This window comes from Strix aluco, chromosome 24, assembly GCF_031877795.1.
Source record: "Strix aluco isolate bStrAlu1 chromosome 24, bStrAlu1.hap1, whole genome shotgun sequence".
Classification (NCBI taxonomy): domain Eukaryota; kingdom Metazoa; phylum Chordata; class Aves; order Strigiformes; family Strigidae; genus Strix; species Strix aluco.
The window spans coordinates 6868793-6890413 of record NC_133954.1 but is presented as its reverse complement, the minus strand read 5'-3'; the positions used below and the strand labels follow the sequence as shown (position 1 = coordinate 6890413).

Here is a 21621-nt window from a genome sequence, read left to right as displayed (position 1 = left end):
AGCCATGGGCGGGCAGGGGGGGCACTTCAGGCGAACGGTGGGACCGCGCGTTCGAGTCCCGCTTCTGCGAGTGGCTGACGGGGACGGGCTTGACTCTAATTAACTGAGGCTTAATTATGGGATTTTATTTTTGGTAGCATGCAGCAGCATTAGCGTGTGCCTGGCGCCTTACTGTGGGAAGGGGCGCGGGTGGGCATCGGCTTCCTAGGGAGCTCCTGCCTGGAGCAGGGCAGGCTGAGGCCCAGCATCTGGCTTGAGGCCCCGCGGGCAGCTCGGCTCCCTCACGGCAGGGCCGGGTGGGTGTCCCAGGCCCTGGCACGGGGTGCAGAGGCCTCCTGGCTCTCTAAGCCGAGGCACGGGATGGGGAGGAGGTGTCCTGTTCCCTACCAGCTGAAATCTGGGCTGGCTTGGGTTATAAATAGCCCCTTTGTGGGACTGTGCCTGCCTGGGGCCTGGGCAGGGGTTGGTGGCTGGTTTTAGCCCCCGTGCTGCCCCATGGGGTGAGATCGGCTGGGGAGCGGCAGGTTTAACCTGCTGAGGGCAAAGGGTCTGTCCTTGCCTCTCAGGGGGGCATACGGTATGAGTTATGGGTGATCCTGGGTCTAGCCCTCCTGAAGGAGCCGTCCCATTTGGACAGGAGCCATGTCCCCTTCAGCAAGGGATGTAGGATGGGCTTTAGGTATCGCTTTGTCATCTGAACTTGCTGCAAGGACTCTTGGTGTAATCTTTGCCTGAGGTGCGTTTGCGAGGTCATTTCTCATATGCCGGGGAACAGCAGCAGGCTTGTAGAAAAGCTTTTGCAAATTGCTGCTGAGCCTGAACTGTGTCCTACTGGGAAGGAATTGCTCAGCAAAAAGCTGCCCCCTCGGCCCCCTCCTGGACCTGTAAGACCTGCACTTGGCCTCTGTTAGCCCCACATTCCCTGGATGAAGCAACTGGGGTTTGAGCACAGCCTTTTCAGGGATCTTTGCAGATTAGCATCTGTGCTTTGTACTGCCAGGGATGAATTCACGGACGCTCCCAACAAACACAGCTGTAATCCACGTTAGGTGCCAAAAACATCTTTATTAGCAAAGTGTACACTAAAACTCCAGAGAAAGAGATGCTCACAGTTTTACTACTCTCAAAGGGAGCTCGATACATTACTTGAGCAGGCGGCCTAGGACTGTCACAGCATCTAACCGAATGGCAAGGCGGCATTGCTAAGTGGGCTTCTCCTACGAGGGATGCTGCAGGAGTCTGCCAGGGAAAGGGCTGGGGAGGAGGAAGCATCTATCAAACCTTTATCAAAAGAGAGAAGCTGGGAGGAAGGGCTGGAGATGAGGTGTCTGGGGCTTTTCGGCTTTCTGGGATTGTGCTTTTGAGTTTTGTGCTTTATGCCCAGGCCTGTGACCAGTTGGGTTTATCTGGGGAGTTGTGGGATGTGTGTTGGGGTTTGCAAGGCGTGATCAGCCTTGCTGGAGAGGTCAGTGCCCTAGGACTCATGCTGAAGCATGCTGAAGTGGCAGGGGCTGTTGGCCCTTAGTTTCTCAGTGGCAGTCAAGTAGGACAAGGATAGCTTCTGTCCTCTGTCCTTGTCCTGGGCTTCCCACCTGCAGCTCCCCCCAGCACCGCACTGTGGAGATCTCCTCCTCCTCTGGTGACTACCCTTTCTGTAATGCCCACAGGCTCCGCTGGGCTAAGCCCAGTACCAACGCAATGGTCCCTGCTCCAAAGAGCTGACAGCAAAGTGGCCTCGTGGCCAAGAGCTGTGGATTTGCTCTCCTCCAGTCGCTGTGGCTCACTTGGCTTGCACCATTCTCGAGAGGAAGCCTTGGCAAGGAAGAGGTGGTGGGTACCGTTTGGCCTAGCCAGCTTGTTGGTGGCCATAAGAAAGAACTGCTCTGGGTTCACTATAGTGTGCAAATGAAATCTACTCTATGGGAACCGCTGGAAAACGTTGACCTTGGAAGCCAGCCACTCTACACTTCCTTTCACGGTGGCAGAAGACAGCTACAAATTATACCCCTGAGCCAATGGCATTGTCCCCCGTCTTACCCTTACAGTCAAAATCAACATCAACTGACCGAGCTCACAGTTGAGGTTCCTCTTGACTTGCTTCGTAGCCCCCACATCTCTAACTTCCAGGAAGCACTGGGTCGGAGAGGTGTCTCTGAATGTCCTGGTGCTCGGAAGATGCCTCCAAATGCTCAGGGAGGGAAGGGAAACGAGAGCCCCGGAAGAGTCCCTGTGTATTTGGTGCCCTTTGGTGGGGAGGCTCTGGGTTCGGGAGAGGTGGGGAATGGTGCTCCTGCTCGGAGTAGACCATCATGGTTTCATCAGATGCCACAGCGAGGTGCATCCCGCTTGACAAGGAGTCCCTGGATTTCAAGTGGAACTTTTCTACCTCTGCGTAGCTTGGGCTCTGGTGGGAAAGAAGGAAAAAGATGGGTTATGGCAAAAGAAAACAAGGAGCCATGTTCTCTCCTCACCCCATCAGGCTCCAAGACCCAAAATGTTATTTTTTGCCTGAGGAAGCCTCAGAGCAGAGGAACCCACTCCCCTCCCTACTGATGGGGCAACGTGGTGGTGCTGCAGATGGCAGGCTGTGCCCCAAAATCGGCGATGCACTGGGCAGAAGCATCTCTAGGTAGACCTACTCCCGTTTCAGGACCCCTGGGCTTTGCCTGGACCCATGAGTGCTCGGCTGTGCTTTGTGTGTAGGGTGCCTGAAGGAAACCGTTGGCCCTGCAGGACCCACCTGCTCAGGGCAGAAGGAAGCTTGGCTGGTGCTGAGCCGGGAGCGGTGACCTTACCTGCTCCGGGGTCGTCGTCTCCTCATCCTCGAGGGGTGTGCAGGGGGCGAGCGGCTCCAGGCTCCGTGGGAGGATGCCGTACATGGCCAGGTTGTGGGAGGATGGCGAGATGGGGCTGTATGCGGGCGGCACTTGGGACAGCTGGCGCTGCAGGAGCTGGAGGATTATATTAATGTCTGACGACATCCTGGACTCCAGCCTGGGGACAGAGCAGCCCGGCGTTAGCACAGTGCATCCCGCTGCATCCCACGAGAGCCAGACCTGCGGCTGGGCAGGGGAGGCACTGGGGAGGAGGTGCCGATTCAGCGGCCTGAGGGTGATGATGCTTTGCCTAGTGCTGCTTGGCGAGGTTTTTAGCAGTGCTTCAAACCAGCGCTGTCGCGGAGAGATCAATCCTGCCATCTCTCTCCTGCCACACTTAATCATCCCCTGCCCAATTTTTTGTGGAGCCAAACTGGGATCTGGGACAGGCAACTGAACAAAGCTAAAACTACCTCGGAGGGGGGAATAAATTGCAATGGTTAGTTTTAATCTGGATCAATTCTCCAGGCCAGCTGCCTGTGCTGACAGATGGGAGCAAGGCAGGTTGGTGCCAACCATTTTTAATTGAGGAGTAGAAGGAGATGTAAAAGTAGAATAAGTCTCTTCCTTCTGCCTTGTCCTTGACTGCAAGGAGCAGCTCTGGCTGGAGCAGGCACAGCCCACCTTGCAGGCAATGTCCTGGCAGTACTTACAGAGTGGGTAGGAGGTCTGTCCCCTGCTGCTGGGGATGGCATGTTGGTGAGACACCAGTGTGGGCACTGTGGTGGTGAGCTTAACGTGGGCAGCAGCCATGGGCGGGAGAGCCAGCCGCTTGTGTGAGTGCTGCCTGGGGCCTTTAAACCTGCGTCTCTGGTGTGGGCTCTTCCTTCTCATTCAAACATCACGTATTTTTTCTTATTTGGAGGGCAACAATGTGCACAAGGCTTGTTTGCTCGACAAGAGGATGCTTGCAGCTCTTTGCAACAGGAAGAGGAGGCCTGCAAAAGGCTCAGGTCGTGAGCCTGTGGGTGGTTTCATGTCTGCTGTTGCATCGAGTTTGGAAGCAGCAGCAAAGCGACAGATCCCAGGGTGGTGGCACAGCAGCAGATGAGGTGCTGGGCTGCAGCCAGGGCCAGGACTTGCAGTTTGAGAAGCTGCTGCATTTGCAAAGTGCTCCCACTACCTGCCCAAGGAACGCAGTGTCCCAGGGGGTGGCATCTGCTGCACGCAGAGCCCACTACAGCCACCCCTGGAGAGCAGGAGAAGGTGATGGCCCAGAGCCCCCCCGGGTACTCTCCAACCCTGTGCCCCAGGGACCTGCCCACCTGCTGAGCTGGGCCTGCAGGAGCTCCAGCCTGGACTCGATCTGCCCTGGCCTGTAGTCGCTGTGCAGGGGGATGTCCCGCGAGCTGTGTACCAAGGAGATGTGTTGCAGAGGCTCTGGGTGGTGGTTTGGCCTTCGGTCCTCCCAGAAGGTGAACATGTTGGGGATGTCCAGGGGGGTGGCTGGAAGGAGAACAGACATCTCAGCACTTCTGTCTTGCATCTCCCAGTCCCACTGGCATGGAGGCGCTCCAGAGCCCATCACCCAACACGTTCATGGAGAGCCATCACCTTGACATACATGGTGCTCAGGGAGAGTCCATCAACCTGGCACCTTGGGTGCTTATGGAGATCCATCACCCTGGCACCCAAGGTGCTCATGGACAGTCCATCACACTGGCACCCAACGCGCCTATGGAAGGCACATAGTATTTAGCCCCTTGGGGCAGCCCCAGAGGGGTCCCTGGGTGCTAGGAGAAAATGCAAAGCACAGGAAGGATGGAGCAGATACTACTGGGGACAAAAGACAGCAAAGACCCTTGGCCACAACCATGGCTCCCCTCAAATCTGTGTGAGTTGCCTGGCTCTGCCCCAAGACAAGGCCACCATGCCCAAGCATCCCTCACCACCCTCCTGCCAGCTTTGGCTGCAGCCGTGGATACCTGCGTAGGACTGGCTGCTCTCTGCTGCCTGCTTGCCGACCTCCGTGCTGCTGGCACTGGTGGTGACGAGGCTGAGCGTGGGCAGAGCAAAGTCATCTTTTTTGGATGTGGGGAAGGGCTCCGCTTTCATGGGGCTGCCTGTCTTGGCTTCGTCATCGCTGGTCTGGGAGCAGGGAGTAGTGCTGCTGCCCAGGTCGTCCCACCGGTCCTTACTCAGCGGGTCCTGCGGGTTGGTGAGCTCTGAGTAGGTATGATACTGCTCTGCATCAGAGATGCCCGTGTCTGGGTCTGTGGGGCAGCACAACAGGTTAATTTGGGGAGTACCACACATGGCAAAATCAGCCCCCCAACCCCTCTAGGGTGCCTGTAGGGCTGGAGCACCCTAAGGAGAGGGAGGGAGGCAGGCAGGGAGGGAAGGCAGCATGGGTGCCCCCAGGGTGGGGACATACAGGCTGGTCTGCAGAGACGGAAGCACCGACAGCTGCCTCTGCTTTGGGGCGCTTGCCAGGGCAGTACTTAAATGATGATCCCGCTGCGAAGCCCTGTAAGCCAGGCTTTGCTGATGCCGTGGGACTCACCAGGCTTGTTGGGCTGGCAAAGGGAGTGCTTGCGTCGGTGCGCTCGCCGGTAGGTGCAGTCATACTCCTCACTGAGCGGTGAGCGGGGAACGCTGTCTGCCTGAGGGATGAGAGGGACTGGTCACCAGGGAGAGGGTGCCATGTTCCATCCATGGGTGCCAAGGCCCATTCATGGGTACCAAGGCCCATCCATGGGTCTGTGCCATGGCCCTGGGTGCCATGGGAGTTATAGCCCATTCAGCATCCTCCTAGGGCTGGTCTCCAGCTACCTCTGGCTCTCCATCACTACCCTGTCTCACCCACTCCTGGACTAATTGCATAGCTCAAGGGATCCTAGAGGCTGGCCTTGTTGCTCTGAGACTGAGTTGAGGGTGTCAGGGCCATAGGGAGGGAAGGAGCACCCTGAGGTGGGGCAGGACATCCTGGGGTGGGACAGGACATATAGGGAATTTGACTTTCTTTTCTATCTTATCAGGCAAGTGTCTCTGAAAAAAATGTCAGGAAAGGACAAAGTCCAGTCATGAAGTGTAAAAGTCAAACAGCAATGACAAAATGCTCCAAGCCTTTCATGGATTTCAAACCTGATTATTTAAAAAGGAATTTTCCGAGGAAGCTGCTACCCAACTCAGTGAAGCATGAGAATGTTTCTTACTTGAGCAGCCTCAAAACATGTGTGTGACCCACTTGCCCAGGCTGCAGCAGTCCTAGAGATGATTTACAGGTACTACAGAGCAGAGTACTACTGACACAGCTTGTGGGGACAACTTTTCTGATAAGCTTGGGAACGTGCAGTATGCACATGTCTGCTGGGCTGTGGGAGAAACCATAACTCCATAGAGAGTGCCTTGGGAAACATGGCTGTTGGCCAATCCACACCAAACTGAGGAGCACCTGTTGACATCCTTGCTTCAGCTGCCACAATCACCAAATTTAAAGCATTGACCACATCCCTCCCCAGGACAGCCCTGGCACTCACATCTCGCAGGTTGAAGGTGATCTCTAAGTTGCTCCAGAAGTTGTCAGAGAAGGCTGGGTACATGTCCAGGACCTCCAGCAGGTCCTCCCGCTGGATCTTGTGCAAGTCACAGTAAGTCAGGGCCCTCACGTCAGCATTGGACTTCCCTGGGCGGGCGTAGAGGCTGATGGGCTCCCCAAAGATGTCGTTCTTCCCTGTGCCAAGAGACAGCTCATTAGGGTGAGGTGGGCACCCACTCCATCTCCAGAGGTACTGGACCAGCAGACCTTGCTTTGGGGCTCATGGACAAGGGGATGCCCAGCAATCTTGACCCTGATTGTGGATGCTGGGGATTACACTGTGAAAGCCATCACTGATGGGGAGACCAAGCCAAGGTAGTGTAGTCATCAGTGATGGCTGGGGACTGCAGAGTCATGCCCGACTCTCCTCACTCCTTCGTGCCCTCTCCCTGACATCTACTGGGGATCTTCTACTCCCTGTCCACTGGTGTGGTGACCAGCCAGATGTTGAGGAACAGCCTTTCCTTCTCCAGGACATGGAGATGTCCTTCGCCCCTCACCTGCCACCTTTGTCCACTGCTCATCGCCCATCACCCTTCACCCATCACCCTTTGCCCCTTGTCCATCACCCCTCGCCCTCCCAGAAGGAAGGACTTTTCCACCTAAGATGGCCACCACAATGTCTTCCCGGAGGATCTCAATGGAGCCCCGGGAGATGAAGTAGAGTGTGGTGAGGACATCTCCGTAGTGCACCAGGGTGTCTCCGGGCGGCGCATGAGTCGTCTTGAACTTCATGGCCAGGGCACGCAGGCAGCCTTTGCTGGCTCCTCGGAAAGCCTTGCAGTTCTGGAGCAGCGTGCGGTTGAGGTGGAGGCAGATGTCTGCCTGCAGGCAGTCAGGGAAGCCCTTCAGCACCTGCAAAGATCGAGGGAGAGATGCTGTTACATCACCATCCCTGGGAAAGACCGCCGTGGCAGCCCCGGGAGGCTGTGCGACACCCAGCGTGACATGGTGGGGCCAAATGGGGAGCCCCTGAGCCCAGAAAGCCGAAGCTGGGGACATCTGATCTTCCCTTGGTGGATGCCTGCCTGCCTGTCCCTGCCTTGTACTGCACACGGCTGGGGATGGGAGCACTCCCAAGCAATAAATAATAATAACCAGATCAATCTATTTATACCTACTGGTGGCATATCCCCCTTTTCATCTTTACGCCCACTAATCTTAGCTGAATGAGATCACAAACTGGTAACGAGGTGCTGTCCTAATTAAACAGCACCTGCCTGAATGCCAAGAAGCAGCACGGGCCAGTTGTGTGCAGCAACAGCTAAATATACCCGTGGCAAATACCTCATATTGAACAAAAGCTAAATCTGAAGGTGAAATCAAGGTAAAACTCACAATACGGAGAAAGCCACTGCCATCAATGACTCATGGTGTCAGGACAAAATCCACCTGGGTTTGAGTTTTTTTTGGAGAGCAGCATATGGCCCTGGGGTGCCCCTTGCTCTCCTCTCTGCTTACATCCCGCTGGTGGCCAAATCTGGGACAGCCAGGCTGGGGCTGGTAAGCACGTCTCGTTCCTGGCTCCATCATGATCTCACAGGCTGGCAGCAGTGCCTTAGTTTCCCTACTGGGAAATCAGGGGTGGACGAATTGATCGGGCTGTGGGATGATTGATTAGATCGCATTGCATCTCAGCAGCATCCAGCAGGAATTGGTGTGAGCGGTGGCACGTCCAAGCCACAAGCTCAGCTCGTCACAGGGGAGTTGTGACCTGGGTTTGCACTAAGCCAGGAAAACCTGTGCTTGGTAGCGGGCCACAGCGTTGCTTCTAGTTATTGCCACCGATGTCCAGCCCAGGGTGTCTCCTCCATGGGAGAGGTTTAGCCTGAAGCTCTCCCAGCAGCAAACCCCCAAATGCTGCCGTTGTTTAATGTGGCAGCACCAACTGAAGATGGAGAGACTGAATTCATGCAAATCTGTGTCCTTACGGTGCTCAGGGATGGAGGAGGATCAAATTGCTCAGGGATGGAGGAGGATCAAATCTTAGGAAAAAAGGGAACATGAACTGGGAATGAGCAGGCTAACGACTTGCCCAGGGCCAAGAGACAGGGAGTACCAGGTCCCATCTCTCTCCTCGCCTTGTCCTTTCTCACTCCTCTCTCTGCCTTGCAGCTGGCCGAACCAGCACATTTATGCACTGAACCCTGTGACTGTGAGCTGAGTCCTGCCACTCTGGCCCCCGCCCGGGACTCCTCGGTTGAGCCCCCTCCTCATTCCGGTGTCCCGGCGCCATCGGCACAAGCCTCCCCGCCGGGCTTGGAGACACGGTGCCTCTCCAGTGTGGCTCCGCTATTGATCCCCACTTTGCTAACAAACAGCCGCCTCTCTGGGCTCTAATTAAAATGGATCGAGGTTTATTTAAATGTCCTCCTTTCCCTGCTGCCGAGAGCAGGATGCACTTTGCTTAGCAACCAGCAGTGTGGAGAGGAGCTGGATCGATACCTGCTCCGCAGCTCTGTGACACCAACAGACACCAGCCTGAAAGTGTTTGGTGCCGATGGGGTCTCAGCTCCTCACCAGTGTGCCAGCACCAAACCTGCACTCTGGCCAAGAAATGTCCTCATGGCCCCAAAAAACCTCTGGGTAGATGTGGAGGGATGGACAGACAGAGGGGGAGAAGGAGAAAGGGAGATGCAGGAGGCGGATGGGCAGACAGACTCTGTTTCCAGCCTCCCATGTCTTCTCCTGCCTCCTCTCCACCCTGGTCAAAAGGGTGGAAATGTTTGGGTGGACCCAGAGCTAGATTCTGGGTCATTCAGGACAAGGTACCATGAGGACGTGGGGGTCTCTGCGCCCTGTACTCACCGCATTCATGTCAATGCCATTGGTGTAGGACCAGGCGTGCTGGAAATACTCCTCCAGGCGCTGGCGCAGGGGGTTGGGGATCTGGTGGAAGCGGATGAACTCCTTGACCCGCAGCATCTGTGTGTGATAGCGGGCCGTGCCCGAGTACAGGCGCTGGATGATAGCAGAGACGTTGCCGAAGATGCTAGCGTACATCAGAGCTGCAACAAGAGGGCAGGACTCAGCAGGACATGGGGAGATGCATGTCCAACTACATCGGACCCGGAACCAGAAGATTGCCAAACCCCATATCTACCATGGACCTGAAACCAGTGGGTTTCTGAAACCCCTATTTCTATCTATTACTCCATCGATTTGTTTGTGCAGAAGAGGTATAGGCGGAGGGAGATGCTCTCTTAAAATCCCATGTGCTCTCCCCGTTCCTCCCTAGAGCAGCCCCTCCAACCTCCAAAGCAGGGATGGGGACAGCAGGACACACGCCAGCACTCACAGCCAATGAGCATGACACAGATGGAGAAGATCTTCTCAGAGTTGGTGTTAGGTGAGACGTTGCCGAACCCCACGCTGGTGAGGCTGCTGAAGGTGAAGTAGAGGGCAGTGACGTATTTATCCTTGATGGATGGGCCGGAGGAGAGGTCGCTGTCATTGTACCGCTTGCCGATCTGGTCACCCAGGTTGTCCAGCCAGCCGATCTTGTGCTCCATGTAGGGCCGCTCCACATTGCCGATGGCGTACCAGATGCAGGCCAGCCAGTGGGCGATGAGGGCGAAGGTGCACATGAGCAGGAAGAGCACGGCTGCTCCATACTCAGAGTAACGATCCAGCTTGCGGGCCACGCGGACCAGGCGCAGCAACCGGGCGGTCTTCAGGAGGCCAATGAGGGTGGTGGTCTGCAGGGGAGAGGTGAGAAACCTCAGGGACCAGCAAAGGATAAATCTAGCCAGAGGCATGTGTCCATGTCTCCAGCCTAGCTGTGCTCCCTATGAAGGATAAAAATGCATTTCTAGAGCATGAATCACCTTGTCCTGGAGGTGACATCTGAAATAGGTTACATGAATTATGCCACAGAAAGGGCAGTTCCCTTCTGCTGACCATAAAGGCAACAAGCTCTGGGATTACAGGTCAGCAAGTGAGAGGAGCCAAGGCCAACCCCATGTTTCCTGATGGGTCCTCACCTCGCCAACTGTTGCTCCCAAAACAGCTGCCTTTCACACCACCCCACAGGCTCTCAGCTGAGGTGGGGCCTCCAGGTAGCGCAGTAACCACAGGGCCATCCCATTGACAACATTTTGAGTCTGGCTGGCAATGCGACCCCAAATTTGGCCTCTCTGGCATGTGGGGCCAGTCCCTAAACCAAGCTCCCAGCCTGCTCTGCTGGGTCAGCCCCAGCAAGGGGAGTGGGTCCAATGAGACTTACTTTCCATCTTAGCACTTACAGTGGGGTCTGTGTGGCTGTCTGACCCTACTAAATAAAATCTCAGGTCCCAGCTGCTTAATAAAAACCTGTGATGACATCCTTGTCCATCCCTCTGACCAACCACCCCTCTCCTTGCAGATCTAGCCATCCACTGCTTACATCAAGCCATCCATATCCCTCTTTCTCTCCCATTCATCTCTCCCTACCCATCCATGAGACCCCTCCTATCCTGATGGACATCCAGGCCCTGCCTGTACCTCATCAGAGCCGGAGCGATAGATGAGCAGGTCAAAGGGAATGGCAGCGACCATGTCAATGAGGAACCATCCCTTGAAGTAGTGGATGGCGATCTTGCCAGGGTGGCTCACCACCTCGTCGTTGATGTTGACATAGGTGGTACGGAAGTTGATGACAATGTCCACGATGAACATGATGTCCACGATGAGGTCAATGATGTTGAGTGGGTCACAGGAGTAGCTGCAGTCCCAGTGCTTCTCCTCCACCTGCTCCTCGTTGAGCAGGAAGGCAGCTGAGTAGGGGGTGAAGACAGCCGTGTAGATGACCAGCAGAAGGATAAGCCAGTCCCACACAGCCTTGAAGGGACTATAGTGCAGGATGGTCCATCGGTGGATGCGGGGCGCCTGCAGCTTGTACTCAGGAAGGACATCAGCGCCCAGGGACAGCACCTGTCAGGAGATGGGTGTGAGAAGGACAGGAGACCAGGAGAGAGGTTGGATAAGGCCAGGAGCCAGGTAAGGGGCTCCCACATGCTGGTAGGGCAGTGAGGAGCATGCAATGGGTTTCCTACACCCTTTTCACCTTTGTTGCCTTTGTATGTGTTTGTCCAGGAGGCCACAAGGTGAGATGCCCACTATAGCTGACACCAAGGTCTGCCCAGCTCCTCATCTGTCTCTGATGGCCAGAGCACCATTGACACAGTGGTTTGCCTGCTTTATGCTGTTCAGACCTTCCCATGCCAGCAGAGAGGAAAGTGCCTCCTTCTGCCCTCAGCTCTGTGCCACCACCCTGGGAGCTGCTGGGTGTCCCTGGCGCAGGGCTACGGGGCTGGGCAGCTTGGCCATGCAGTCCCACGGCTGTGCCATGTCCTGGCCCCGAAGGTGGTGACACATTAGGCTTGCCTTGCATGGTGCCTTTCTCAGCCCCAGCAGGGACCTTCCCCTTGATGTCCCTCTGGCGCAGACGTCCTCCATAGCCAAGGGGACAGCTTGGGCCACCCACAGCAAAGCCTGGCCTCAGGCAATACCCATTTCCCATCGGAGCATCCGCAGGGATACAAACCAACATGCAAACACCACCCCATGCATGCAGGCACCCTCCCATATTGTCATGTGTCCCCAGGTCTGTCTGCCCTCATGGGGATGTGGTCCCATGGCACCCGTGAGTCCCCACACATCCCAGGCCTGTCCCAGCTCCCCCCTCCAGGACCGATGCCAGCTCCCAATGGGCTCTGAAGCCACCCTGGGGACACGATGCAAGGAGCTGGGGACTGGGAGGGCCGGGGCTGTCTGCTTTGGGTGCTGTGAGATGGTGGCATGAAGGGGCTTCTTTGGAGCTGGGGGCAGCCAGATCCTCCTCCCTGCCCCTGCTGCTCTGTTGTCCCCTTCGTGTCCTCACGGTGCCAGCCACCAGTGCCACCTGCGAGGGAGGGCGAGGGGCACTTCAATGTTCTCTTCTGGCACCCAGCCCCCAGTTAAAAGGGTGCTTTTTGCTGGGCTGCAAAGGAGAGGAGGGAGGAGGCTCCACATGCCCTGAGGCCACAGTGTTGGGCACCACCATGCCTCTGGCAACAGATCTGGAAGAAGCGCCTGATCCTTCCTGAACTGACACCCGTCTTGTTCAAGGGTTCAAGGGCTTCCCAAGGGCTCCTGGTGCTGCGACCCAGAGCATACCCAGCCCCCCAGCCCCGTCCCACCATGAACAGCTGCTCCCACGTCCTGCAGCCCCAGGACATTGGTGGGTCCAACACCCTGGGGGTGTCCCCTTCTCCTACCTGCCTGCAGCTTGCCCGGCGCCCCAGGCGGCAGCTGACCCTTGAAGTCCGGGTGTCCACCATGGGGGCCCCCAACCCTGCACGTCCCGGCAGCGACCGGCACGGCGGACGCAGCACTGGGGCCGTGGCATCGCCCATGCAGGCATGCATGCACTCAGCCGGGCGGGTGGGGGACATGTGGCTGCGAAGGGCATTCAGGAGCCCGGTGTGGATTAATCAAACCTAATCAATGCTGGAGCCCCCGTGGGGACGAAAGCGCCAATGGGGCAGCAGGAACTGCCGACGTCGCTGGCGGATGAAGAGGGGAGGGATTGGAAAAAATGACCCAAACACAATCGTTGCGGAGGGGAATGAGGCACTGGTTGGGCTTGGGGACCAGCTCTTGTGGGGCCGGCAGGGAAGGGAACAAGGCAACACTGGTAAAATGCTTGGTCCCAAAGCTAAGACGTGCCCAGCAGACCTGAGATAGGCTCCTACGCCTTGTGTCTGGGAAAACCAGCAATGCTCCCACTCTCAGCAGCCAAATCCCCCTCTCCTGCTTGGCCAGAGGCAGCTTTGCAGGGCCAGTCCTGAATTTGGGCCTCCAAATGCTGATCCCCACACTGGGATGCCTGCCTTGCCCTCCATCCCTGCTCCTGCTATTGCAGGAGCAGATCAAGCCCTGTTGTTTTCCAGGCAGGAATTAATAAAAATCCACAACTCCCAAGATTTGAGGCAGAAAAGGGAAGAGAACCCCCAAAAGAGCATCCAAACCAATGCAGAGTACGGAAGCAGCTGCAGCCTTGACTCTCTCTGTCCCATGGGGATGGGGAGGGCTGTGGGTGGCACCCTTGGGTGGCCCCAGGAGTCTCTGCTGGTGGCAGTGCTGGCTGCTCCCCGTGGAGATCCCACTGGGTGCCCCTTCCCTCTTCCCCTTCTCCCCGCACTTACTGGCTTCAGCTGCAGCTGCAGGCTCATGGTGTGGGGTGCAGGGTGCTGGCAGTGGGGTGCGGGGTGCTGGCAGTGGGGTGCTGCGTGCCGGGCAGCAAGCAAGGGAGCGAGACAGCCGCAGGCGGGAGGAGGAGGAGGGAGGGAGGAGGGAGCAGGGTGCGTGTGGGCTGTGGGTGATGGAGGCGGGGAGGCTCCCACGGCTCTGGCTAACCCAGACCATTGCTCGGGCCCCGTGGGGTCCAGCGGCCATGTGCCTTCCTCCTCCCCCATGCTGGGGATGGGGATGAGGAGGGGGACACCAAGCTGGGGAGGGCGCCCATGCCAGGGTCACCAGGAGACCCTCAAGCAAAAGGGACTGGGCAGGATCAGGCCTATGGTGCTGGCTGCAGGTAGGCACTGACCCAGTGTCCCTCCCAGCACAGATCCTGACACAACTGAGCCCCCACATCTCTGTCTCCAGCACCCTCCTGCCCAGCTCAACCACCACCCACTGCCTGTGGGGCGGTTCAGGAGAACTGGGAGAGGTGCCCCTACAAGGTAGGACCCCAGCCTGGTGGCACCAACCACACAGTGTCCCCACATGCCTCCAGCCATGTCCTGGAGCCACAGTCCTGGCAGGCTGAGCCCAGCACATTCATTGCACTTGTGACCTGCCCTCCCTGCCTGCTCACTGTGGGGCCAGACCACCCTGACCAGCCTACGTCTGCCTCTCCCTGCTCGCCAGCTGGTATTTTTAGATGCCGTTAGCAGCGTCTCGCCGCTGTCTCTGCCTCATCCGTGAATTATTTAGCGGCCAGGAGTGGGGAGCTGTGGCTTGACGGGAGGCGTGGGGAACGTCGGGGTGAGGACTGGCAGGACGCCTGCGTTCCCCGAGGCCATGGGGAGATGCAGTAGGGAGGAGAGGGCTATCCCATCCCATCCCATCCCATCCTATCCCATCCCATCCCATCCCATCCCATCCCATCCCATCCCATCCCATCCCATCCTGTCTGGAGATTTAAGGCAAAGGGAAGATCGACCTTTGGGGGTGCTGCATGGCTGCACGACAGGGCCCTGCAGCCACCACCCATCAGCTCTGATCCTGTCACCCCACAGCTAGCTAATGACCCTGCATCACCCCAGCAGGCAGCAGCAGTCCCTGGTTTGTGGGTGTCCCCTGTGATGGGGACAGGGGCATGGAGGCTGCTCGCCATCCCACTGGGATGTTCAGGGGCTGATCCCCAGTTGCTGCGGTCACCCCCAGATTAGAGGCTCTAAGTGGACTTTGGGATGAAGGGGACAAGCCAGGGGCACAGCAAGCCTAAAAACTGCCCCGTGCTGCGGGGAGCGGGGAGCCCGTCCACATGCACGGAGACTGTGAGGGTAAAGTTTTGCCAGCACTGAGACAGGAGGAAAATCCCGCAGAGCACCCTGCTCTGATGGAGAAAACTGTACAGGCTGGAGGCTTTTTAGGGTCAGATGGCAGCATTTTCATTAAATTGGCCCTCTGCTGCTGCTGGCAACGGTGGGAGGTGCCCTTAGACATATTTTGTGCATCGTGGTTCTCCCGTGCCTCAGTTTCCCCACTGGTGAGAGCTCCCTACTCGGGACTGCAGGATACAGCAGCACCTTTCTCACACACTGACATCCATGTGTCCCCTACGGCGACAGTACAGTGCCACACGTGTCCCTTTCGGTGACAGTGCACTGCCACAAGTGTCCCCTGCAGTGACAGGGCAGTGCCACCCGTGTTGGTGACAGTACAGTGCCACCTGCTGTCTCCCAGGGGATCCTGTGGCCCTCGGCATGGCCACCCGTGCTCCTGGTGTGGGGTCCTTTCCCGAGCGCCTCGGGGCCAGGGTGCTCTGGGGGCTCCATCCCTGGTGTTGGGGGGCAGAAAACGGTGGCCAGAGCCTCCCCCACGAATGAAGCTACATGCACACACAAACATGGACCCTTCAAGGCCACCATCACCCCATGAGCAGTTAATGCCTGTGTTTCCCTGGCCACAAATTACCAGAAATACTGATTCAGGGGAGAAAAAAGGGCATTTCAACCATTCAGAGGAAGAAATAAAAATCAAACACAGGGATACTGGCATTTCCTAGGATGGAATCTCCAGGTATCACTGCCCTCTCTGCTCCTCTCCTCCAAAAGCCACAGGAATGGCTGTTACTGTACCCCAGCAGCAGCACCACCACCCCACCGCTGCCTCAGGGGGCAGCCCACGTACCTGTGTGACCTTCTCGGTGACATTCTGGGTACGCTCCATCACCTTGTGGGGAGCAATTATCTCGATCTCCGTGGTGGAGCCTGAGCGGTGCTTCTCCAGGTTGAACTCCACAAAGTTGAGCGTGAACTGGGGGATCTGGCTGATGGTCCGGTATTTCATGAGGTCTGAGTCCGAGGTGGAGTTCGGGGGGTTGGGTTTGACGTGGGAAGCCTCTGAAAGAGGATGGAGAGGAACGTTGAGGAGGATGGTATGAGCAGGAGCCAATCCGCGGAGCCCTGGTCTCAGTGCAGGCCATCCAGGAGCTGAGAACCACCCCAAGGTGCCACCAGAAGGTACCAATGTCTGTCTGGCCATAAAGGCTTGGCTTCTTCAGGGTGGCTCCTGACATGGGATGCCCAACCCGAGATGCCTGAGAGGGCGCTGCTTTTCAGACACATCACCCATCTTTCACCATTAAATCTCCTTCAGGGGGCTCAGACCAGCTGCCAAAATGCAGAGGCACCCAATATCCTTTGCTACCCCTGAAGACCGTGGTGGGTTGGGGACCAGCCCCAATGAGACCCACCAGGGAGGAATGCCAAAATTGGCATGGAAGCAGATGAAGGAGGAGGTGGGTCTCCTCCACCCTTGCATGCTTCAACCTGATCAACAGCTCCTGAGCTGCTGCCTTGGTTTTTGGCCACCAAACTGAGCCAGGAGCTGGATGATGTCCCCACCCAGATGTATCCTCCACCCCCAGGCTCCAGGTAGGGAGGTCAGAGCTTTCTCTTGAAGAAGAGCTGTGGTGGGGCTGGATCCCAGCAGTTTTCCCTGGAGACCTGCCTCTCTGGGTGACCCCAGTGCAGGACCGGGGAAGAAGCCCCAGAGTTGGTCTGCTCATGCTCTTGCTTGTGGCAATGGGTAGTCATGGAGGGAGCATGTACCCACACCCCCAAGGAACATCCCCAAGCACTGTAACCAGTGTGTCCCAACCCCTCTATCTCCTTCGGGCAGGGCAGCATTATATTTTCAGTTCTATCCCTTGCATTCTGACATTGACCCAAGAGATGTCATGGGCAGGAGGTGTCTGAAGACATTGTGAAGGGGCCCAGTTAGCACCAGCCATCCTGCTGTCACCCTTCTCCTCCCCACTCAACCCCCTTCCCTTCCTCTATATTGTGTCCCCTCCCGAGGGGCCATAACCTGTGACTATTTGAGGATCATGATCCCCCACCCTATTTTCTCAAGCCAGACACCACAGACTGATCTCTGCCCATCTCCAATTACTGAGGCTTCTCTTGCCTGACCTCCATCTTATTTGTCATCATCTATCTCACAGGAACAAGGTCTGGACATGGACACCGTGGTGGAGGTATGTTTCCTCCAGCCCTACAGAGTGGCCTGGCCAGTGTCTCATGCACCTGCAACGCATGGACACAGCTCACATTGCACATGCCTGCAGACCCCTTCCCTCCCTCCCAGGAAAGTGGGACGGCATCGGGATGCCCCTCGTGTGGGGCAGCCAAACACAACCTCACGTAGTCTCACATCTCACGCACAACACCATGGATGGCTCTACCCAAAGAGCAGGACCTGCCGATGCAGGGAATCATGTGGAGACCAGTGGGTTTTGGGGATAAGACCCCAGCTTATCTCCACTTTGAAGAGGGAAAAGCAATGCAGGGTAAGAGACCTCCCCCCCCAAGATGTGCCGGGACCTTCGCCCAGGACCGTGGCTCCCGCAGTAGGACCGACAACTCCAGGGTTTTTCCCCTACCTGAGTTTGCCCTCCTTTCCCTGAATTTTCTCTGGAACTCAGACCTCGCAGCCTCAAAGTTGTCCAAGGAGGAGACCCTGCGGAGGCTGTGGAAGCTGCCCCCAGGGCGAGACCGAAAGAAACCCCACGCAGAGTACGACCCTCGTGGGCCCAGCAAGGGAGGCTCTTGTTTCGGGGACGAGTGTTGTAGGGTGGGGTCGGCCTCCAGGTTCGGCCTCCGCTCCTTTTCCAGGAGGGATTCGGTCTCTGACTGCATACAGTTCTCCTTGGGCGATGTCTTCAAGTCCCTCAAAATCAGGGAGTCACCACCAGGCTTTAAGACAGCCAGGAGAAAGCGTTTTATTAGAAGGAGTCCTCGCGTGCTGGGGAGGAAGGAGGGGGAGCTGGGGGAGGTAAGAGGAGGGGCAGAGGGCTGGGAAGCGCTGCGGTTCCTGAGGTCACCTCCATCTGGGACCAGGACCTGCTTTGTGGTGGGGCGACCGAGTCCTCAGGGACTTGGCAGCTCCTACCTCCCACCAGCTCCTACCGGAGGCTGGGTGGCTGTGGGGTGGTTTGCAAGGCGATGCTGCGCAGCTGGGAAGCAGGCCAGAGCAAGAAGAGAAGAGGAGACCCTAGGAATAGGCTTGCCTGAAGTACCTGCTTTGCTGTGCACTTTTCTGAGGTGGCCCTACATCCCACCGCTGGGCCTCCCCTTCCCTTGCCTGCTGCAAGAGCTCAGGCCACCACCGAGGGTTGGTGCCCTGGGTCTGTGCTGGTGTCTATGGGGGAGGATGTGCTCTGCACCAGGAAGTACTGGAGGAGCTGCTGGGCTTGCAAATTCAGCCATATGTGCTCCTTCTCCTACAGCAACCCTGAGCCATTGCTAAACCTTTTTCCCTGGAGACCTAAAGACTTTCCAGCCTTTAATGACTTCTGCAATGGGATACACAAAGCAAACACCTTCTGGAGCAGAAACCTGTGGGTCTATGCCCATTCCAGTCGTACTTACGGGAGGGACTGTGGCACTTCTCACCATCCCTAAGGACCTTTTTGCAGGTCTTAGGGTGCATGGAGGGTCTGGCTGCTGGCTGCCCCTGCATCTGCTGGGCTGCTCCCACTTGACCAAGCTCCACTAAAGCAGTGGATCATCAGGTTGTCCTCAATGCACATCTTCCATGTATGCACATGTGAAACACTGCAGCGCACATGCAGCTTCAACCTGGGGCTACCCAGAGCCTTTAGCAGCGCTGGTGTCCATAGGAGCAACATACTCAGAGCATCTGATAATGCTACACGTCTTCAACTTGCCATAAGCACGACGTCTGAGAAGACAGGCACTTTTTACCTCATCACATCTGTAATTTTGGGAAGCAGCTTTATCCAGGCTGTCTTGATACACCCAGCACAGCGAGAGCCTGGCGCCTGGGGATGTGTTAGCAGAGCAAAAGCCTCCTGCCCACAGCCCTGTGCCTCGAGCTGCAGCATTTCATAAAACAACATGCCCAGAGGTATCTTGAGCACTTCTGACAGTCAAGAAGCCACCAAGAACAGCAATCTCTAAAGAGGTCCCACCAACATTTTTTCAGTCTCATTGTGTCAGCAATGACAGCATCACCCTCCAGCTTTTGCTGGAGGACTGAGAAGCCAGAGCTGCCTGCGCTGCCTGGCCCCTGCCAGGAGAATGTGGGGAAATATGCCCTTTTGAGGTTTGCCTGCAAGTCCCTGCCAGTCCCTACTCAGATCAGACCTGCTCCAGTCTCCTGCCATCACCAGCACGTCCCCTCCTTAAGGTGGGGACAACTCCTTGGAGCTCCACCATCCCGGACAACTTGCACTACGGAGCCAGACCTTCCTCCCAGCTTCAGCAGCGGTGCCCGCCAGCTCAGCACATCTCCCACTCCCCCCGCAAGCCACGGCATGTGCCGCGCCGGGCTGGCCCCGCAGAGCAGCGCTGCCTAGCTCTATCCCACGCCACCAAAGCACCGCCGCTCACCGCCAGCCCTTGCCGGGGCCAGTGCTCAGCACTGACCCAGTACCAGAGCCCCTACCGCCGGATACGGCCTGAGCCACAGCAGCCGAGGGAGAGCAGGATGGGGAGAGCGGAGGAAGAGCGCTGGGACCTGGCCTGAGGCATGGGCTTATATCAGACAAAGGCTACGGTTACCTTTCCATAGTCAATGGCTACTCCATCAAACTCACTGGTGGGCAGAGATTTCCGCTGGATTTTGAGTCGCCGCAGGGACGGGAGACTAAACTTCAACCTCCTACCTTGACCTTGTTAAAAAGAAAAACAAAACACAAGAGAGACAGATGTAACCTAGCTGCACGTGACGGCTGGAGCAAGACAGGGCAGGGCGGTAGCAGGGGAAGAGGCTATGGAGAATTTTGGGCGACTATGGGGGACGTACATGCTGTGTGGCCCTTCCTCCTCCAACACACTTGCTATTCCCATGCCATCACATCACCATGTGCTCAAGGCAGACCCTGAACTGGCAGAAAGCACTGCTGGGCTGGAGGGGAGTCCCTACAACGGCGGATGCAAGATGGGAAAGGTGCAGATCATCCCTAAGCCAATTAAAGAGGTTAAAGCCACTTAAGGGATTTAGACCTGAAGGAAATCGAGCTTCTCAATCTCCTTCATGGGACTTGGGGGGAAAAGAAAGCACACAGAAGAGATGGTAAATTACCAAGGCATTAAAAAAAGTAGTTCTAGCAATTTTGTTCCTGGACTTGTTCTGGATTTTAGGTGAGGGATGCTAGATCAAAGAGGGGGGGTCCCTTGCTGCCATCACAGGGGACCAGGAGGCCACCTCACCAGAGACTGGGACTGGAGCAAGGGCAGTCAGGGCTGCAAGGAGTTGTGAAAGCGGTTCAGGAGGGGAAGGGATGTGGAGACGAACCGCGGTGCCCACAACAGGACCCAATGCTCCTGGCTGTGACATCCAGTACAAAGTCACTCATCCTCTTCTAGAGCTGGTCCCTGGAGACCGCAGCCGCCTGCTACTACAGGGTCAGTGTGAGCAGCCAGGCTCATGTCCTACTGCCTTGGGGCCAGGGTCAGCCCTGGGGTCCAGCTGGCCCCCGGCAGCACTAGTTGCACTCACTAACTGGACTAAAAGTGGCCTAAATCCTGGGGTGCGTGGAACGCGACACAAGCTCCGCAAAGGCATTGTCCTCTGGGAGAAAGCAGCACACTGAGGAGCTGTTTGGTTCTGGCAGGATTTGCTTCCCTCACCGAGCCCTGACACACCACCGAGCCACTCAGGCAGGCTCCTGACCTGCCCAGCTCCCCAAAAATGCCCCCGCTGATGGGGGCACCCGCGCTGGCTCCCTCTGCTCACCCCATCCCCACTGCCCAGAGCAGCTTTGCAGCTGGAAGAAGCGAAGCAGCCGACTTTCCCTGCGCACCAGTGAGCCAGGGACCGGCAACGCAGCCGCCTGCAGCCGTGTAATTAAAGACTGAGTCAGAAAACCCGTGCACGAGAGACCGATCTGGGCTGGTGCCAGCAGCTCTGGCCCTTCCGCGCTCCCCGGTGCTGGGGTGGGAAACCCGAGCGACGCTCCTCGGGATGCGCAGCGCAATTGCCGACGCGCAGGAAAGCAATAGGTACCCTTTTAATTTGGGTGCCTTCCGCAGCCAAAGGTACATCTCGGGGTGGGATAAGGTACGGATGCATCGTACGTCGAGATGTACTGAGAGCTGAGGGGGCTGCAAAGCAACACCGGTGCTGAATTTAGGATTTCCTCAGCAGTCCATGCATAGAGGCTAAGTGGTACTGAAGCAATACACCAAAAATATAGATCTCATCACTTCATAGATATAAGAACACATGCACAGGTTATATATACATTCACACGCATATGTCCATAAGTCCCGTGTGCGTATGTCTGGCCTGAGGATGTATAAAACCCGTCACCACACACAGCTCCTCCGCTGGCACCTGCTGCCGCGCACACAAACACCTTAATGGCTCCGGGATGTATGTATGCACCGAGTGTGAATGCGTTAAAACTCGCATTACTGTACTGATACAACGGGCGGTGTGAAGTGTCCCCGTCGGTCCCCGATGTGGCCCTGGCCCTGGCTCCAGTCC

At 56.9% G+C, this 21621-nt stretch overlaps 1 protein-coding gene across 2 annotated transcripts in view; it reads right to left on the bottom strand.

The window, feature by feature from the left end:
- Nucleotides 1-1045: 1045 nt before the first annotated feature.
- Nucleotides 1046-21621, bottom strand: part of KCNH6 (potassium voltage-gated channel subfamily H member 6) — a 33753-nt gene continuing 13177 nt past the window's right edge. Inside the window, exons 4-16 of one of the 2 annotated variants that reach the window (XM_074849454.1) lie at nucleotides 19692-19801; nucleotides 17549-17861; nucleotides 15793-16004; nucleotides 10897-11325; nucleotides 9713-10112; nucleotides 9223-9422; nucleotides 7017-7269; nucleotides 6356-6549; nucleotides 5380-5479; nucleotides 4802-5089; nucleotides 4142-4322; nucleotides 2796-2994; nucleotides 1046-2404 (exon numbers count right to left, since the gene is read on the bottom strand). In XM_074849454.1, the coding sequence (XP_074705555.1) occupies nucleotides 2117-2404; nucleotides 2796-2994; nucleotides 4142-4322; nucleotides 4802-5089; nucleotides 5380-5479; nucleotides 6356-6549; nucleotides 7017-7269; nucleotides 9223-9422; nucleotides 9713-10112; nucleotides 10897-11325; nucleotides 15793-16004; nucleotides 17549-17861; nucleotides 19692-19801 (3167 nt within the window). In that variant the 3' untranslated portion in view covers nucleotides 1046-2116. The remainder of the gene's footprint in view (nucleotides 2405-2795; nucleotides 2995-4141; nucleotides 4323-4801; nucleotides 5090-5379; nucleotides 5480-6355; nucleotides 6550-7016; nucleotides 7270-9222; nucleotides 9423-9712; nucleotides 10113-10896; nucleotides 11326-15792; nucleotides 16005-17548; nucleotides 17862-19691; nucleotides 19802-21621) is intronic. The other variant, XM_074849455.1, reaches the window with a different exon arrangement.